Consider the following 18,897-nt stretch of genomic DNA (forward strand, 5'->3'; position numbering starts at 1 on the left):
CATTCTTTTCCCCTGCCTTTTGTTTTTTTTTGAAGCTTAGGTGACTTCAAAGTCCAGTGGTAGACTGTGTCAGGAGTTTTAGCCCAGATCTTGTTCTACACAAGAGCCTACCTAGTCCTTTGATAATTTGATGCAATAAGGCATCACTGGATCAGTAACTTCCCCCTGCCCCCCAGCGTTTCCCCTCCTGTATTTTCTGTTAGTAAGTGGCACCACCATCAACTGGAGGGCCTCAGGCACATCCACCCCTCACACTGGTCACTGAGCTTCTTCCATTCCATAAATTACACAGAGCTGTCCTCTCTGAAATGTCACTTACTACTTCTCACAGGCATCCTTGCCTTGATTTTTAACCTCCTCTGGCCTATCCTTCATACCATATTGCCAGAAAGTTTTCTAAAATCTGAGCATGAACATTCAGTTCGCAAGATGTTTCCCATTTGGCTGTTCCCTGCCTGCTTCTTCAACCTGGTCTCCTCCTCCGGACTGTGCCAGCACCTAAGATACCATGTTGTTACCCCTCACTCTGGGCTTTTACCCTGGCTCTTGTTTGCCTGCTTTACATTGCTAATTCCTATTTGGCCTTGAAGAATCCAGTTCAACTCTGCTCTTTCAAAAAGCTTTTTTTGAATGTTTCCTCTATCAAGCAGACCGTATTCTTCCAGGCCATGCTACTGTCATTCAACTATAACTTCCCTTAGTTTTCATGCACTTAAAACCTGATGCAGAGCAAATGCTCAAGAAGTGTTCATCTGAATATATTATTTCCAGGACTTTTGCTGTGAGCTTCTGGTAACCACAGACTTTTGAAGAGGGAGAAAGTAGGGATAATTTCAGGAGCCTAGGGCAATTGGGTGAACTCTAATCTCCCCATCCTTGGGATGTCCTTTAACTCTGGGGCGATTGAATTGGAGCAAAGGGAAGAGAGGTGTCCTCTAGGATCTGGTGTGAAAGGTGGTTTGGACCGGTCCAGAGCCCAAGTCCTTTCAGGTCCGGAGTCACAAAAAGGGTGGACAGAGTTTCCCTAGCGACGGGAGGAGGGCGTGGTCCCCGGCCCGCGCGGGCGGGCCGGCGGGCGGGGTGTTGGAGTGTGTTCCGCAGCGGCCGCCCGGCAAGTCTGCGCTAGCCGGATGCAGCTCCTCCCACCTTCTGCCCGCGTGGGGACCAAGTAAGGCCGGGGTGGGGGTGGGGGTGGGCGCTGGCGGGCCAAAGGCTCTGGGGCTGTGGGGAAAGAATGTGGTGCGGAGCGGGGTCAAGGGAGGTGCAGAGCAGAGAATGCATGTAGTAGAAGTGTGGTCAGAGGAGAGAGGCCGAGTGTGAGCGCGGACTGGAGGAAAGTGCTCTGAACCTCTCTGTCCTCACCACCCAACGTGGATACAGTTTCCTCCTAACAGAATGTTGCATCGCTGACCTGGGCTGAATGCGTGGTGGAGAGAGGTGGATTTTAGGGAGCTCATAAGACCTCTCCTGAAATCGCTTCCAGCCCTGGCCTCAACAACGTGGGGCACAAAATTTCTTCCCCTTTTATTTATCTTCACGGCCTGGCTGGTCCTCCTGGAGGTCAAAAGTGAGCCCACGACCGCACGCCTCACGTGGACGCCCTAGGATCTGGCTGACACGAGCCTATTCTGACCCTGCACGCCTCCGTGCTCAGCCAGAGCCCAATGCAGGGCGACTCAAAGCGGTGGGTGGATCGTACTCCAGAGCAACGCTTTCCTTTTGGTGATACTTGCCACTCCAGGGTGATGCTCCTTTTAGCAAATATTTTCCCCAAAAGAGGGATGAAGAATACAAAATTTGGGTTTTTAAAAAATCTGATTTAAGTTGATTTGTGCTACTTGCTACGTTTGAAATGTCCATCAGTCAATTCAGGGCTTAAGTAACTTGTGACCCCTCAGACCTGTTTTAAAATGACTTGTCAAAAGTGCAAGGCCATTTATAGAAAGTTCAGACTATGAAAGGACAAATGGGTCCTTTGTTGCCAGTCTTGCTTGAGGGACTTCATCATTTATGTGTGTTGGGTACGTAAAATCGAGGAGTTCTAAGGAATTCTCCAAACCTGGACTCTGCTAATTGGGCTGTTATTTCCCTTGTCTGTTTTAGTCCTTACCAAGAGGGTAATGATAAACCTGAAGGCAGTCTCTAGTAGTGTGCCAGCCATTCTTTGACTTCGCCTTCCCCAACTCCGTACTGTTGTCAGGAACTTGGCTAGAAAGATACTTCTCAAACCTGCCGAGGACCCAGTGCTGGGAGTCATTGGTTTTAGCTGATGCCAAATCCAACATGAGTGTGTTGTGATGGCTAAAAAGGGAAAATAACTGGTCTAGGCTTCATTAATAGAAATATACCAAACAGATGAATGATGTAAAGGTCTTCCTGCCTGAGTTAGCACTGATCAGTCCATAACCTAGACTCTAGAAAACCATAGCCTCTTAAAGCAAGGTCATCAAAAAACTAGACAGTAGAGAGGAATAGTTACAATATAGGTTCTCTCCATCATGCCTGGATGCTGTATCATATGAAGAGGCGTTTGAAATAAGACTCCAGAATGCCTGGAGATGAGTAGGTTCCAGAGAAGCAAAAGCCACTGTTTTGAATATTCAAGAACTCTTGAGTAGAAGAGAGGGTAGATGTGTTCTTTGTTGTTCTGCAGAAGATAACAAGTATCGGTGGAGGGTATGTTGTTCAATATCATTTCTTCCAACCAACATTTGCTGGGCACCAATCATATGTATCAGCAGCTGGATGAGAAATGAGTTGCCTGGAAGAACAGTGAGCTCTGTCAGAAATATTCAAGCAGAGACTGAGTGATTGCTAGGGATACCCTAAGGAGGATTTCTCCCAGGCAGGAAATGGATGAATGGCCTCTAAAACCTCTTCCAGCTCTGAGAGTCCACAGACCATGAAGGGTTTCAAGGATAATTGCAAAGGGACTTGAGGAGTTCTCTTTGCAGAAGTGACAGTAAGTTAAATGCATTAAATACATTGTCTCTTGTTCACAGAAATGCAAAGGGAGTCCCTGCAAAGTTCTTCACTGCCACAATTTCTGCCCCAAAGGTAGCTCTCCAGGGCATAAAGAACTAGCTACTGAACAGCTGCAGTAAAAATACTAAAACCATACCAGGTAAATCTCAAAAGATATATATCCTTTCTGGGCATCGAAGATTGGTGTACATAGATAATGCATTATGTATAAAATACTGTGTCTGCAGTCCACTGTTTATGGGTCTGTCATGCCCACAAGACTGAACTCCATGAAAGCAAGGATTCTGTTCTATTTATCTCTCAATCCCCCATGCTTAGCACAGTTTCTGACATTCAGATGGTGATTTCAAATTTTTTTGATGAATTAATCTAAACTGTCTTAGATTTCTCTTTCTTCAGAACATTTGTACAAAGGCCTTTCAGTAGACAAGTCATTGTCCATGCCCCTATGAAAAATATAAAAAATAAAGTAAAATAAAATAAAATCTAAGTTCATCATTCCTGCCCCCAAGAGATTCACAATTAAGATGAGATGAAGTGTCTACCCCTAAAATAATTAACAATAAAGTTGTTGATCAAGTAACACAAGCAAAAATGCTGAAATCCAGAGGAAAGACATGGGTATATAAGCTGGAGAGGTAGGGAAACTGATCTTCATGTAAAATAACAGGAGTAATTTTTAAGTCTTAGTTTCAGTTTTCAAAGCAATATTTACTCTAGCTCTGAGATGAATTTATTTGTTTTCTCTAATCCTTCATGCAACAGTTATAAACAAGCTATAAAACATACTCTACATAGTTCACCACTTATTTTGAGGATAAAACATGGTATTTGTGAAGCTTTGAGTGTGGACTAAGTGTCATGGATTAAATGGAAGTTAGATTGAATGCATTCTTAGGGGAAAAATGGCACAAAATAGTCTTTGAGAACCACAGAATTATCCAAAGTCACAATAGAATTTTTCCCCCAATCTGACAATATTTAATAAAGTTAGAATCAAAGAAGCTTAGAACTGAAAGGGACATCAGAAGTCATCTGGTCCAGTCTTACAAATCTTAAAAATGGGGAAACTGAGTCTCGAGAAGGCACATGACTTGCTCAGAATCTGTCTGGGGGCAGCACTGAGATGAGACTCCAAGATCCCTCAGCATCTTCTTCGGGTCTTTGTGTAGTCTTCACCGACAGGGCACCTGAAGCTAAAATGAAGAAAAAGCTCCACTTGCCAGGAAAGAGGCACGTGGACTTGTATGGTGTCCCACATCCTTGGGAAGTAGATGGAGGGAACATTTGATACAGAGCCCTGGCAGAAAGAATTATATTCATTCTTCCCCAGTGTTCAGATTTTACAACCTCCACATCAGATTGATGGCCCAAATTCTACCGGTTCTGTCCCCCAAATTATCCCAGGTTCCCACTTGCACTCTGTCCTACTATCATTGCCTTGGTTGAGGCCCGCATCATGCCTTGCCTAGATGCTCCAGACAGCTTCCTACTTGAGCTCCTCCAAACCTTGCTCCATGGCATTGCCAGAGAGATGATCCTAAAGTACAAGTCTGATTTTTTCAGGCTTAGAATAAACCATGCGACCCTTTCTTTACAGTCTAACCAGCTCTCTGGCCCTCCACCAGCAATGTCCATGTACTCACACTTTCTGGAGAAGGCACTGCTCTTTCATACTTTTTGTGCCTACACAGTCTTCTCCAACTGCCCTCGACTCCATCCCTGTCCTGTTTATTCCGCAAGGACAGTTCTACTCTGCTTAAGTGCAGAGGCTTCCTCGGCTCTTCCAACAGACGTTAGTCATCCCTGGAAGTGTGCTCCATTAGCTCTTTGCACAGGCCTCTATTAATGCCATGATCACATGCATTGTAATGATCATGTACATTGTAATGTCCATGTGTCTCCCCTCCTAGATTACAAACTCTCCTTGAGGGCAGAGGCCATGTCTGGTTTGTCAGAGGAATTATCTCAGCAATGTTTGTAGAAATGAAAGAAGGAAGGGAAGAAAGAAGGGACATTATGATCATTTGAAGAGAAGCAACTATTACTTTTTGTTTGCTTTTGCATAGGACTTTTAAATCAATCAATTAATTAATTAATTACATGCAAGTTAGTTAGCATATAGTGCAATAATGGTTTCAGGAGTAGATTCCAGTGATTCATCCCCTATGTATAACATCCAGTGCTCACACCAACAAGTGTCTTCCTTAATGCCCCTTACCCATTTAGCCATTCCCCCCACCCCCAACCCCTCCACCAACACTCAGTTTGTTCTCTGTATTTAAGAGTCTGTTATGTTATGTCCCCCTCCTTGTTTTTATATTATTTTTGCTTCCCTTCCCTTATGTTCATCTGTTTTGTATCTTAAAGTCCTCATATGAGTGAAGTCATATGATATCTGTCTTTCTCTGACTAATTTTACTTAGCATAATATCCTCTAGTTCCATCCAAATGGCAAGATTTCATTCTTTTTGATTGCTGAGTAATACTCCATTGTATATATATATGCCACATCTTCTTTATCGCTTCATCCATCGATGGACATTTGGGCTCTTTCCATACTTTGGCTATTGTCGATAGTGTTGCTATAAACATTGGGGTACCTGTGCCCCTTCAAAATAGCACACCTGTATCGCTTAGGTAAATACCTAGTAGTGCAATTGCTGGGTCATAGGGTAGTTCTATTTTTAATTTTTTGAGGAGCCTCCATACTGTTTGCATAGGACTTTATTTATTTATTTATTTATTTATTTATTTATTTATTTATTTAATTTATTGGCAAATTGGTTTCCATACAACACCCAGTGCTCATCCCAACAAGTGCCCTCCTCAGTGCCCGTCACCCACTTTCCCCTCTCCCCCATCCCCCATCAACCCTTAGTTTGTTCTCAGTATCCAAGAATCTCTTATGGTTTGCCTCCCTCCCTCTCTGTACCTTTCTCTCCCCCTTTTCCTCCCCCATGGTCTTCTGTTAAATTTCTCAAGATCCACATATGAGTGAAAACATATAGTATCTGTCTTTCTCTCACTGACTTATTTCACTTAGCATAATACCTTCCAGTTCCATCCATGTTGCTGCAAATGGCCAGATTTCATTCTTTCTCATTACCAAGTAGTATTCCATTGTATATATAAACCACATCTTCTTTATCCATTCGTCAGTTGGTGGACATTTAGGCTCTTTCCATAATTTGGCTATTGTTGGAAGTGCCACTATAAACATGGGGGCACGATACAGGAACCCTCTTGCACTGTTGGTGGGAAGGACTTTTTTTATATTGTGTGTGTGTGTGTGTGTGTGTTAAAATTAAAGTTCCCACCCCCCTCTCTCAGCTCTGTCCCTCAAAGGTAATTAACTTTATGGTTTAATTTTCTATATTCCTCAATATGCCTGTGTAAAGTCATGCAGACATCTTGGTTTTCCTTAAATAAATATGGAATCATTCATATTATTCTGTTTTATTCAATATATTACAGGCATACATAGAAATTTGCTTCATTTTTTTAAATGATCGCATCATAGTCTATAATACATATTGCTGCATTTTTAAACTTCTCCTTATATAGAGACAAGTAATTTCTGATTTTCCAACATTATGCTGCAAGAACAGTGGACGTGACTTGTCTTCAGTCCTCTGAATAATTTCAAAATTGTGATGCTGTCACTATTATAGTGTCTGTAAGAACCTAAACAATGGGATGGTAGGCAGAAGCCAGGATAACATTTGCGCTGATTCCCTTTCTGTCCTTATTCATATATTCCCGATTCCCTTGGCTTGCTAGAGTTGGAGGCTGACAAGGGACTTCCAAGGGACACAAAGCAGGGTTCCAGCATCCATCTGCTTGTGGAACAGGTGTGTAGCAGTGGCATGAGAGCCTCTAAGACTCTTCCACTCACATAAATCACCACTTTGACTAGATGCCATAAACTTAAGTTGAATTAGTTCTTCCTCTTGCAGCGAGTTCATTATTCATGGAGCTGTGCCCTGAGTAAAGAAGGTGCAAAAATGGCTAAATGAGATCCAGGGAAAGCATTTCTACCAATTGTCCTTTTTTTCTTTTTCTATAGGCATTCAGCTACCAAGTAACTGCTAATGTATGTATCTTTCAGAGTGTAAGGTGTGTGTGGCAAGAGAATGTTTTACTTTGCAGTGAGCTAGAGGAAATGGGTCTTTTTGTTTGGTGTCCTAAACTGCTGGCCACATTATTAGCTCATCTTTCTTCCTTGGCTGCCGTCTCCCTCTGCTCTGAGCACCCAAAGTCTCATGACAAGACGCCCCCTCTCCTGACATCATCAGTCACCAGAAGGGAAACAAAAGGAGTAACAGAGACTCAGTCACTGTTTCAGGCCCGCCACCTACTTCTGTCTCCAAGCCTGCCCTGTGTTCTTCCTGCCTTGGGTGTTGGGGCCATTACCGACACTTTGCTCCTACTGCCAATTTTCTTTCTACCCTTCCTCCTGTAGGACTACAATGGATGCTAAAAAGCCAAGGAAATGCAGTTTAACATCCTTCCCGGTTTTGAAAACAAGAAAGAAACAGGATGTCAACCCTGTGAAGGTAAAGATCCTTGAATTTCATTTGGGGAATAGGGGTATCATTATGAAGACTTGGGGACCCTGGACCCAGTGGTGATCACTGTGCCCCAAGCACCTCTGATGACAGTGTGAGGGGAAGGGAACTGTGGGGGGACCAGGCTGGTTGGTAGAGCCAGGTCTGGGCGGGCTTGGAGGGAAATTGGCTACAGGGCCAGGGTGTAGTGTCATGAACTCCAGAACTGCAGGGCCTTCATCGAACAGGTAGCCTGAGGCTATGTCTCTTCTACAGTGTCTTGTATTGCGCTCCGTATTTCTGGAACCACACTAGAAGTGTCCCAGAATGTTCCAAACATGTATGCAAGAAATTTCCAGAAAACGTCTGTGTGTGTGTGTGTGTGTGTGTGTGTGTGTGTGTGTGTTCCCTAACACAGACATGGTGCCTTCCTTTTTACCTCAAAACTAGTAAAATGCCACAGCACTGAAGGTAATTTTGTGATGTGGTGACTTTGTGATCACAAGATCTACTTCTAAATCAGGCGTACTTTTTCATCTAATGCCCTCAGTTTGAATTTCACCCTTTCCTCAAAAGATCGTATTATTTAGGGTCCTTGCTCTGAAAATTCTGTGGCAAACTTGAGTCCGGGGCATTAGGTTTGTCCTTGAGTCCTGCTCGTGTCAATGCTTCGAAGAACCGGAGTTCAGCAGCCTATCTGAGGCCTGGTGAAAGTTTTCCTCCCTGTAGATCACACACCACCTCCTTAAAATTATGACTATTAGGTCACCTCCTCCAAGCAGTGTTGCTGATTTAACCCTGGCCTTCTCCCCCTCAGGGTTATAACTCATAAAAATGAATCCTGATGTCCGTTGTTCCCCATCCCTATCCCTGCCATTATCACATACAACAAAACCATTATTTTATAATTCATAGGTACAAAAATTTATTAATACCTAAAACATTTCTTTTGACAAAGCAAAAATTAATATTTAATTTAAAATAGTAAATCTACATCAAACAGGATAATAAAGACAACATTCTGTTCACATTTAAAACTATTATACAAACAGAATGGTCTTGGTCATGACTTAGAAAAATCACCATGAGTTTCGCAACTTACATTTGTTTTAATCTGCTTGAGCTCCTGTTTACTGAGTGCTTGGATGACTCTCACATGAATCTTAGAGGCAAGTACAATTATTATCCCGATTTCTGAGATTCAAGTGAAGTTAATTAGCCATGGCCATAAACCATTGAGTGGCAGATGGAATTCAAATCCATATTCTTTTTTTTAATGTTTATTTATTTTGAGAGAGACAGAGCATGAGTGGGGGAAGGGCAGAGAGAGAGAGAGGGAGAGAGAGAATCCCAAGCCAGCTCCAGGCTACCAGTTTGGAGTCCAGTGTGGCTCTTGAACTCACAAACTGTGAGATCATGACCTGAGCCAAAGTTGGACCCTTAACCCACCGAGCCACCCAGAGCCCCAAACCCATATTCTTAACCACTCTATTCATTGCCTCTTTGCTGAGTCATGTCAACTCTGTTAAATGTTGTCCTGTAAAATTCCTTCATATATTTATATTAATTTTAAGGAAAACCTATTCTGCTATAGTTGCCACAACAAGAATTGTAAAAAAAAAATTTAAAAATCATGCTGAATAAAAATTCATTTATGTTGTATTTTTTGTAACTGCCAGCAATTGACAATACCATTTAGAAATACTGTCTAGGGGCACCTGGGTGGCTTAGTCGGTTAAGTGTCCAACTCTTGATCTCAGCTCAGATCTTGATCTCAGGGTCATATAAGTTCAAGCCCCACATTGAGCTCCATGTTGGGCTTTGCACTGGGCATGGAGCCTACTTTAAAAAAAATCAATAATAAAAAATACCATCTAAACTTATAACTATTGTCTTTACATTGGTAATTATTCTTATGGGCCATAAATAAATGTCATTTCACCATCTGTTCATTTTCCCCAATGGACTTCTTATCCAGTTGAGCTGAATAGGCTTAAGTAAGGAAATGAAAACAAGTCAATAACCATCCACAGCATGTGAAATCTTGGGTTTCAGTGGATAATCATATTAATTGGAGGATGAAAAGAAGGAATTATAATCTCTTGACCTAAAAACACATGGAAGATGAGAAGAGTGCTCTGAATCTCAGCCTATCAACTGCCCCAAGCAAGTGTTGGAAAAAATATTTTGAATTTTTGAATGAATTGATAATAATGTATATATTTTTCACAATATTTAATCTTCTAAGTTATAACTATAATATTTATAATAATAATTAAATATTTATTTTAAATATGGATCTTGGTAGTATTTCAGCTAAGGGAGTTTTTTTTTTTTAGTTTATTTATTTTGAGAGAGAGAGAATGAGTGAGAAAGCAGGGAAGGGACAGAGAGAGAGAGAGAGAGAGAGAGAGAGAGAGAGAATCTGCAGTCAGCACAGAGCCTGATGCAAGGCTCAAACTCACGAACCTTTTGAGATCATAATCGAAACCAAGAGTGGAGCGCTTAACGGACTGAGCCACCCAGGTGCCCCAGCTAAGAGAGTTTTAAAATGTTGTTTTTAATAATTGATTTCACCTGGATTTAAGACAACAGGGTGATCGTCGGATAGTAATGTAGGATGCTTTAAAAAATGCCCCCATTCATTTGACTAAATATTAAAGAGCCATCTGCCACAGAGAGATCTCTGCAGGAAGTCATTTGCCTTGGATGCCTGTGGAGAGTCCCTGTCCTCTCCACTTAGCTGGCAAAGGTCCCAGGGCTCTCACAGTGGCTCCCAATGACACAGGATCTCTCCGCACTTGAGGAAAATGCTCCTGTGTTACAGTTTGTCCTGACTGCCAGCAGAGGGAACATCCTCTCTTCTGGACCACAGTTATCTCAGCTAGTAGGTTGGATGATATCTGGCTCTTTCGTAACTCTGTTCATAGAAAACGTGTTGCCTAACGGCCAGCTTCTGGGCCTGGAGGACCTAGCAGCACTCCGGGGTCTCTCTTAGACCATTTAGGAGTAGAACCTGGGAGAAGTCTGGGGAAGGGAACTCTGTTAATATAGAGTGTTACTTTACAGCTTTTCTGACAGTTGATGAATAGGAGCTACAAAGGACTTCCTAACTAAGCCCTCTAAAGATACATTTTCTATTTTCAGCACTGGAAGAACAGGTTCTGTTATTTATCCTCTATCCTTCCAGTCACTTGATTTCTGAGTACCACCTCCTTAGATAAGCCTTCCTCAACACCCTTTCTAATTATATTCTGTATTTGTTTGTGTACTTGTTTACTGTCTGCCTCACCCTGTGGAACTACACTGACCAATAGTGCAGCCACTGGCCATGTAAGGCTACGGAGCCCTTGACATGGGTCTTGTCCAATTGGAGGTATGCTGCCATTGTGAACGATACACACCATGTTTCACAGACTTGGTGTGAGGAAATGAATGTAAAGTACTTTACTGATAACTTTTTATAATTGGGTGGGTTTTGTAGCATGTTAACACCTTGTTAACACTGTAAAAATTTTTATACTGATTACATGTTAAGGTAGTGTTCTGCAAATGATGTGTCAAATAAAATACATAACAATTAATTTCACCTGTTTCTTTTTATTTTTTTAAGTGTGGCTACCAGAAAATTTAAAATTTCACACGTGGCTTGCATGATGTTTCTATTGAATAGTGCTGTTCTCGAACAGAAGTGCCGTAACAGCATAGATATTGTTTGTCTGGTTCAGTGCTAAATGCCTGGAACCTAGGACAGTGCCTCACACAGATTAAAACTCAAGGTGTACTTGTGGAATAGAAACAGGAAAGTGTTTATTTATTTTTTCCCTCTACAATTATTTATTGAGTACCTACTCATTCCAGGCACTGTTCTAGGTGCTGGGGATGTGGAGAACAAAACAGATCAAAACAAAACAAAACAAAACAAAACAATCCCATCTCTCCTGAAGCTTAAAATTGGCATTCTTTATAGAAAGGTCAGATGTTGCAGGTTAATGCCGAGAATGGTACAGACCAGCCCTTATTTTCCTCATCAGTGAGAGCTGAGATGGAATTAGACCAGTGGTTCTCAATGTTGGTTGGATATTTAAAATCACTTGGGAAAGGTATTTTTTTTAATTTTTTTTAACATTTATTTATTACTGAGACAGAGAGAGACAGATCATGAATGGGGGAGGGACAGAGAGAGAGGGAGACACAGAATCAGAAGCAGGCTCCAGGCTCCGAGCCATCAGCCCAGAGCCTGACGCGGGGCTCGAACTCACGGACCACAAGATCGTGACCTGAGCTGAAGTCGGATGCTCAACCGACTGAGCCACCCTGGCACCCCACTTGGGAAAGGTTTTAAAGGCCACTGAAATCAGAATCTCTTGGGATCATGAACACTTTTTTTTTTTAAAGTTCTTTTCTATCATGTAGGGACAGATGTCTATTTAGACACCAGCTATGAGACCTTGGTTAGATTGTTAAGGCTCTTTCTTGGTTGTGAAACTTGGTATAGTTATTCCTACAAACCCCCTCTCCCGTTGCAGTGGAAATTAATGAGATAAGAGGATGAGCTTGCCGGCGGAGGGCCATTCAATATTGATTTCTTTTACCTTCCCTCCTCTTCATTGAACAGAAAGGGGTTTCCTGTAGCAGACAGACTTAGTAATGAGTCTTCCACAGTGAAAAAAGATCTGAGGGTTTACACCATCTTATTTCTTTATTGGTGCTCCATAGGAAAAACAAGCATTCTGACCATTGGGTATTGCAAAGAAACAGAAGTCACAGTCAATTATAGCTGAAGAGAGAAAGAAAGCCAACACATCCATTCCCAAAGGAGAGTGCTTACTTACTTTTTCCCATTTTCTCATTGGGACCCATGCTTCCTTCTGAGATCTACATAATAATTACCAGTTCCTTTGTTTTGCATTCCCATTGGTGCTCTTGGTTTGGAGAGAGAAAGACTGCAGATTGCCTTCTGTTGCTGTGACAAGGAAGTGAAACAGGCAGACATGGAGAGTTTCTCTGAGTATCAGAATTAATCAGACTGAATAGGCAACTTCCATTGAAAGTGACATTGGAGGTGGAGATACGGATATGTTAGAAATACGACCTCCTCCCCTATGTATGTTTAGCCTTTTACCTTTGCTTCTTTCAGTGATATTGAGGCAGTTATCACCCCCACTTTATAGAGGAGGAAACTGAGATACAAAGAGATTAGATTAAGCAAGTTACCGAAAACCATTCTGCTAATAAAAACTGAAATCGGGATTCAGATTTTATCTATAATTGATTAATGCTTTTTAAAAATTATTATTAAGTATCGAATATATAAAAGAATATTTAAGTATGTGTGTAGGGTGTAAAGAATAATAATGCAATGAACACCCTTGTGGGTATATATTACACAGTTTAAGGAAGTTTAAGGAAGAAGTCTCCTATGTGTCTCTCCCCATCTTATGTTACATTGACCCCTCTGAGGTAACCACTCTTTTACATGTTATTTCATTTCTTTCTCTACATGTTTATAATCCTTCTAAACTATGTATTGTTTAATTTTGCATGTTTTTGGATTTATATACATGGAATCGTGCTGTTCATTTTTTGTTCTACAGTCACTTCTCAGGCCCAGTACTAAGTCAGCATACCCTGGTACAGCATCTGGCTTGGATTGATTAGGTCTCCATTCTGATTGCTCAGTGCCTATGTCCCTTAGGTACTGTCCATATCAATCCTTCTGTTCACAGGAACCTGTTTATAAATCAGTTTCACTGCTGTATTCAATTGTATGGGCATATCACACTTCTTGCAGTTTTGCAGGTGATGGCATGTGGTTTTTTGCTGGTTTCTGCTATCAAAAATGGTGCTGCTATGAATGTTGTTGTGCACATCTGCTAGTGCATATATGCAGGGTTTCTAGAGTAGACACTTAAGAGGGAAATTGCTGGGTATCAGGGTATGTAGATGCTTAACGTTACTGGATAACGCCAAACTCTTTTCTAAAACATTGGTATCAAAGTACTTTGCGGCCAGCAGTATGTGTGAGTTCTAATGGTTCCTCATCCTTTCTATCACTTGTTATTGTATGGCTTTCTATGTGCTAGTTTGGTAGATGGGTACCAATATCTTAATGTATTTTGATTTGCATTTTGATGATGATTAATGAGATTGAGTCTTTTTTTGTATGTTAATTGGCATTTGTGTTTCCTCTTCTGTGAAGTGCCTGGTTCTGCCTTTTTTGCTTAAATATTTTTTATTTTTATTAAGTCCATTCATCAAGGTTTAAGTTTCAATTTTTATATATATTTTTTATTTTTCCAAGTTCTAATTTATTTCTTTTTAAATCTGGTTATTTGCATGGTAGCTTATATTTTAGTCTTTTTTATTTCTTTAAGCGTATCACACATGATTGTTTTTCAGTTTTTACCTGATAATTTCAGTTTTTGGAGCTTTTGAGGGGGAAGGTTTCTGATTCTGGTATCTATAGTCTCTGCTAGTTCTTACTCACAGTACCTTATTTTTGTGTGTGTCTGTGTGCATGCGTGCTTTGTTTTTGTTTTTAGTTTTACTGTAAGGTTACTAGCCTTATTTTACAGGAAAGGAAACTGAGCCTGAGAGAAGACAAATCACTTGCCAAGGTCACACTACTGGCAAGTAGCAGAGTAAGAATTCCAGTGAATATCTGACTTTAGAGTCAAGTACTTTTTTTCTCTTCTGTGAAGCTTTAAAGACCTTTGATGGATGAATTCTTTCATAAACCATCCCACAGTGTTTATTGAGAGCTAACTTTGGGCCAAGCATTATCCTCAGTGCTAGGACACAAAAATAAACATATATATATCTCCTTTTTGTGTGTGCATAGTATAGTGAGGGACATAAACATGTAAAAAGATACATGACAATAGGGCATGGTTAGTGTAGTCACTAAAGTAGAAACAAAATTCTATGAGGGCCTAGAGAAAGTTTTCTTAAGATGTTGTTACTGCCCAGGTACATGATCGTGCTTCAATGGCATGCCAATCAGCTACAGTCCCATCAAGGGGTACAAGTTATAGGGCTCATTATTCACATTTTTTTTCAAAGTGAATGATGTCCTGCTGGGGTTATGCAAAGAGGCTGTGTGGTGAGTTGGAAGGCAGGCATTTCAGGCAGAAGGAATAACTTTTGCAAATGCATTGGATGAATCTGAATCAACGGGAATAGAACCTTAGAAATCAGCTACTCTAACTCTTAGAGGATGCATAAATCTACTTTTTATTGGCAAGAATTTAGTGTCTAATTTATAGAATAAATTCTTGCTTTCTGAATGTTTCTATCTATTGGCAACTTTATCCAGGCACCATCAGAATAAAGGCATGATCTTATTTTGTATTTAGAGACCTTTGGAGGGGAAATGCTTTATAATCTCTTCCCATTCAGTTTCATGGCAGAACACAAAAGAGGTCAGACATCATCTGATGGCAGCATGGTACAGTAAAAAGGCACTTGGTGGCATAGATTCTTGACTCAGGTTTGCTATTGCTGTGTTATCTTGGACAGGTCACTTGGATAGCCTCCTTAACTTCCCTTTCTCCATTTGTGAAATGAGGGCATTTGATTACAGATTCCTAAGGTGGCTTCCAGCACCATAAGTGTCCAAACTTCATTTATCAGAAGATCAGAAGGGATATGTCTCCCCCTAGGCCATGCACTAAGTCCATTAGAAAATGGCTCCAAGCATCTGGGCTTTCAGACTCAAGCTCTTGCCCCTCCTTCAAGCCCTAAGGATGCCAAGGCTCTCCTTCCTCCACCTTCACCAGGGACACAGCCTGGTGGGCAGGACTCCAGAGAGGATACTGGATCAGTGAGATGAAAGTCTGGCCCTCCCAAGTGGTTGGCTGTGTTCACTCTTCTAATGGGTCTCCTGAGTCCAGGCTTGGCTGTGAGTATAAGCAAGAGGCTAGTCTTTTCTGTCCAGGCATCCTGGGCTTCTTCACACACCAAAGGGGCTTTCAGGGCAGAAGCTTAGCTAGAAGTAGCCAGCCATGGGAGAGATGCTGCAATTTGCCTAAGCTCTGTGCAGTGATAGTAGCTTAATGCCTTAGCTGGGGATGTGAGGAGCCTAGCAACCGCCTCTTTCTCCCAGCTCTCATGGTGCTCTGATGGGCCTAATTGTCAAACTTGTTGTGCTCTATATAGAATCCCCAAAGATTTTTTTTTTCTCTCTTCTCATCACACCCTTTCTCTGCATTAATGCATTTGTTTTGAATTCTCAGTTGTTCTGGCTTCTGGGAAGGGATTATGGAGCCTGCAAGGAGGAAGCTGTGATTTGATATCATCAAACTTGAGCTTCTTCCAACCCTGGCCATGCACTGGGGGATTTTTTTTTTTTTTTTTTAATTAACAGGGAAGAGGAAGAGACAAGGAGGAGCCAGCTGAGAAAATAGAAAAATAGCCTGTGAGGTATGATCAAGGTGGGGTGGTATGATGGAAGTGTGCCTTTCTGCAAAGGCTGGATGGCCCAGGGGCAGGAGACCAGGGTGGCCTTGATGCTTGCTGAGAGTCCAGTTGCGTTCTCCCCTGAACTTTGCCAATGAGGAGGACACCCAGGGCTCTGTCCAAGGTAATAAGACGAGACAGTGAGCCTTGAGGTTCTGTTCTAATGAGCCCTGCAAAAGGACCTGACCTATTATCCTTTAGCTATCTATAAAGGGGCAGAAAATATACTCCCCTGTGATGGAGGGGTAAACCACACATGTTGTTGTGGGGGCTTGGCTTGAGGAGAATGCAAAGTAGAGAAGAGGAAGGCACAGTGCCACCAGGGACAGGGCACTGGTGCAGGACATGGGATTTCTCTTTCATCTAGTTCCCCAGCACCAGGAAGTCTTGTGTGAATAGAGATTCATTCATTTGCATCAAAATATGTTCTTTTCTAGGCTTTCTCTTTGAAAATGAAACTACCTTTGAGAAGAGGGTATGGACAGGGGAATTCTCTTGTGTGCATTTGCTGACTAGGAGGCATTCCTTCCAAAAGGAAGTGCCAGGGAGCAGGAGAGCACTGGCCCCTGGTGGGAGAGGAAGCCACTAGGCCCCTGGTGGGAGAGGAAGCCACTAGGAGAAGGAATGTGGTGACATGGGGGAGAGAGTGGACTATCAACAAGGCAGAGTTGACATCCAAGCTCAACTGCCTCCCTGATGGGGTTTTGGGGTGATGGTGGGATTTGGAGCCAATGGCCAAGAAAGAATTCTTGAAGACATCTTTGGTGCAAAAAAAGGTGATTTTCTTAAAGCACAGGGACAGGACCCATGGACAGAAAGAGCTGCACTGGGGTTGTGAAGAGTGATTATATACCTTCAGGTTGGGAGGGGGTTAGGGACAGCATAATTATTTAAGGAATTTTGGAAGCAAGGTTTCCAGGACCTTGAGGGGCTAGCTGTTGTTAGAAAGACGTGATTTATTACTGTTTAGTAAAACCTCCATCATGGGATCCTTCAGATGTATATCAGGGGGCTATAAGCTTGGAGTATGATTGTCAATAAATCTTGGGGGAGTTGAGATAAAAGAAGTTTCCAAAGGAATTTGTATATGTTAAAGTAGATTTACAGGATCCTGAGGGGGTGGGGTGTCAGGATAATATTAAGCCAAGGTTCCCTTTTGCCCCTAGCAAAGCATCATCATCGAGTCAGCTGAGCTCCTAGAGGAAGGTCACTCTGCTTGTTTCAAGAACTTGTCCATGGGCTGTAGGCAGTAAGGAAATATAATTTTTCATTTGTCTTTGTTTCCCATATCACTATGGCAAGCACTTAACCCCCCCTTACCTCTTGATGAGGGTGATATTAGGGCTCCAGGAAACAGAGTCTATAGGTTTCTGGATATTAGGCTATGGATAAAATTGCCTTTTTCTTGCAGTTTACTGAGTTATCTGTAAACGAAGGAGACTCCCATCCTGCATGACTGTGATCTCTGTCAGTCAACCATTTACTTTCCTTTCCCCTATTCTTGGGAAGCCATGGGTGTTTGAGGAATATCACATAATATCCCACCTGGGTGTGGAAGGGTGCTATTAGCCTGTACTTTGCCCTCAGCTCGCCTTATTCTCCCTCATCATCCCAGGTGACTGAGAGTCAGCTCAAGTCTTTGAGAATAAGTACTAGGGATTTCCTGCTCCTTCAGTCTGCCCCTTCTCCTTCCCTTCCTTCCTTTAGCAAATATTTAAGTGACTACTATGTGTGAGATACCATGTTAGGCTTGGGATTCTGAAATAAGACTCAGATTTTTTATTAAAGGGTCTCATAGTCTGGCAGAAGAAGGCAGATGTAAGACAACCTTGTGTAACAAACCTTTGCAGGTGCTGTGGTCAGAGCAAGTATGAAGCATGGGGTAGTGGGAAAGTTACACATGCAGTGGCTATGGAGGCTTCATGGAGAATGTGGCACTTTGGCTGGGACTTGAACTTGGAAGTTCAAGGACAATGACAAAGTTCAATGACAAGGACTTGGAACGGAGGAAGGTGACAACTGGGCAATGAGACAATATTCCAAGCAGAAACAGCAGGAGCAGAAGTGCTGAGATGTGAACCAACAAGGTGTTTGAGAACTGCAAGGCATTCATTATTTCTGGAGCCAAAAGGTCAGGGCCAAGGCCATGACAAGGGATGAAGCTGGGAAGGTTTCTATGCCAGGACATCCATGCCCTGGGAAGTCATTGGGGAGGTTTAAGGAGTGCAGCAACAAGATCAGAGGTTCATGTTTAATTTATGAGGTCTTAGGCAGTAGAGGATGGATTGGGGAAGGGGCAGGGTAGTGCTTAGGAGACCATTACAACAGGTGCCTAAACTAGGGATATGGTGGGCAGAGTCTTGGAGGGATATCTCCATTCTCACACAATTATGCCACCCATGGTAGGAAATCGTAAATGATAATTTGCAAGTTTCTGAAAATATTTTCATTCAGTCCTGCAAGTGGGAGGTTGTGCTTACTGCAGTCAGCTTGTGTTGAATAATCCAGATTTATAACAAAGGCACGCCCCTGTGACAACATACGAAGAGGCAGCCTTCATTAGAAGCAGCCTGTAGCTAATCCCACTGTACCAGCAAGGAAAATGACATGCCCTGCCCCCATCCCAGACACCCAGCAAATGCAAGATTGTCTCTGCAGGTGGTCTCAGCTCAGTCCAGGCTCTTGTGACTATGGTGCCATGGATGTTAACACATGGCTAGGCACTGTGGGGACCCCTTACATGAACCATCCAGAGGCAAAACTCTTGAGGGGCCTCATGTTTGTTGCCATACACTCTTGCTGAGGGGAGATAAGAATTCACAAAAAATAAGGAAGGAAACATAAACATCAAGGACATAAAAGAAAGCCAACTTCAGGGCAGGAAGAGATGAATTCCCAAGGA

General features: G+C 42.2%; 1 protein-coding gene across 1 annotated transcript in view; it reads left to right on the plus strand.

The window, feature by feature from the left end:
- The first annotated feature begins 1,130 nt into the window (after positions 1-1,130).
- The window catches only part of DYRK4 (dual specificity tyrosine phosphorylation regulated kinase 4), a 52,797-nt gene continuing 35,030 nt past the window's right edge, over positions 1,131-18,897 (plus strand). The window contains exons 1-2 of the mRNA XM_047067287.1: positions 1,131-1,168; positions 7,451-7,544. Of these exons, the coding sequence (XP_046923243.1) occupies positions 1,131-1,168; positions 7,451-7,544 (132 nt within the window). The remainder of the gene's footprint in view (positions 1,169-7,450; positions 7,545-18,897) is intronic.

This window comes from Lynx rufus, unplaced genomic scaffold (assembly GCF_022079265.1).
Source record: "Lynx rufus isolate CCGP_SWC_20201006 ecotype Redwood Valley unplaced genomic scaffold, mLynRuf1.p SCAF_7, whole genome shotgun sequence".
NCBI classification, from domain to species: domain Eukaryota; kingdom Metazoa; phylum Chordata; class Mammalia; order Carnivora; family Felidae; genus Lynx; species Lynx rufus.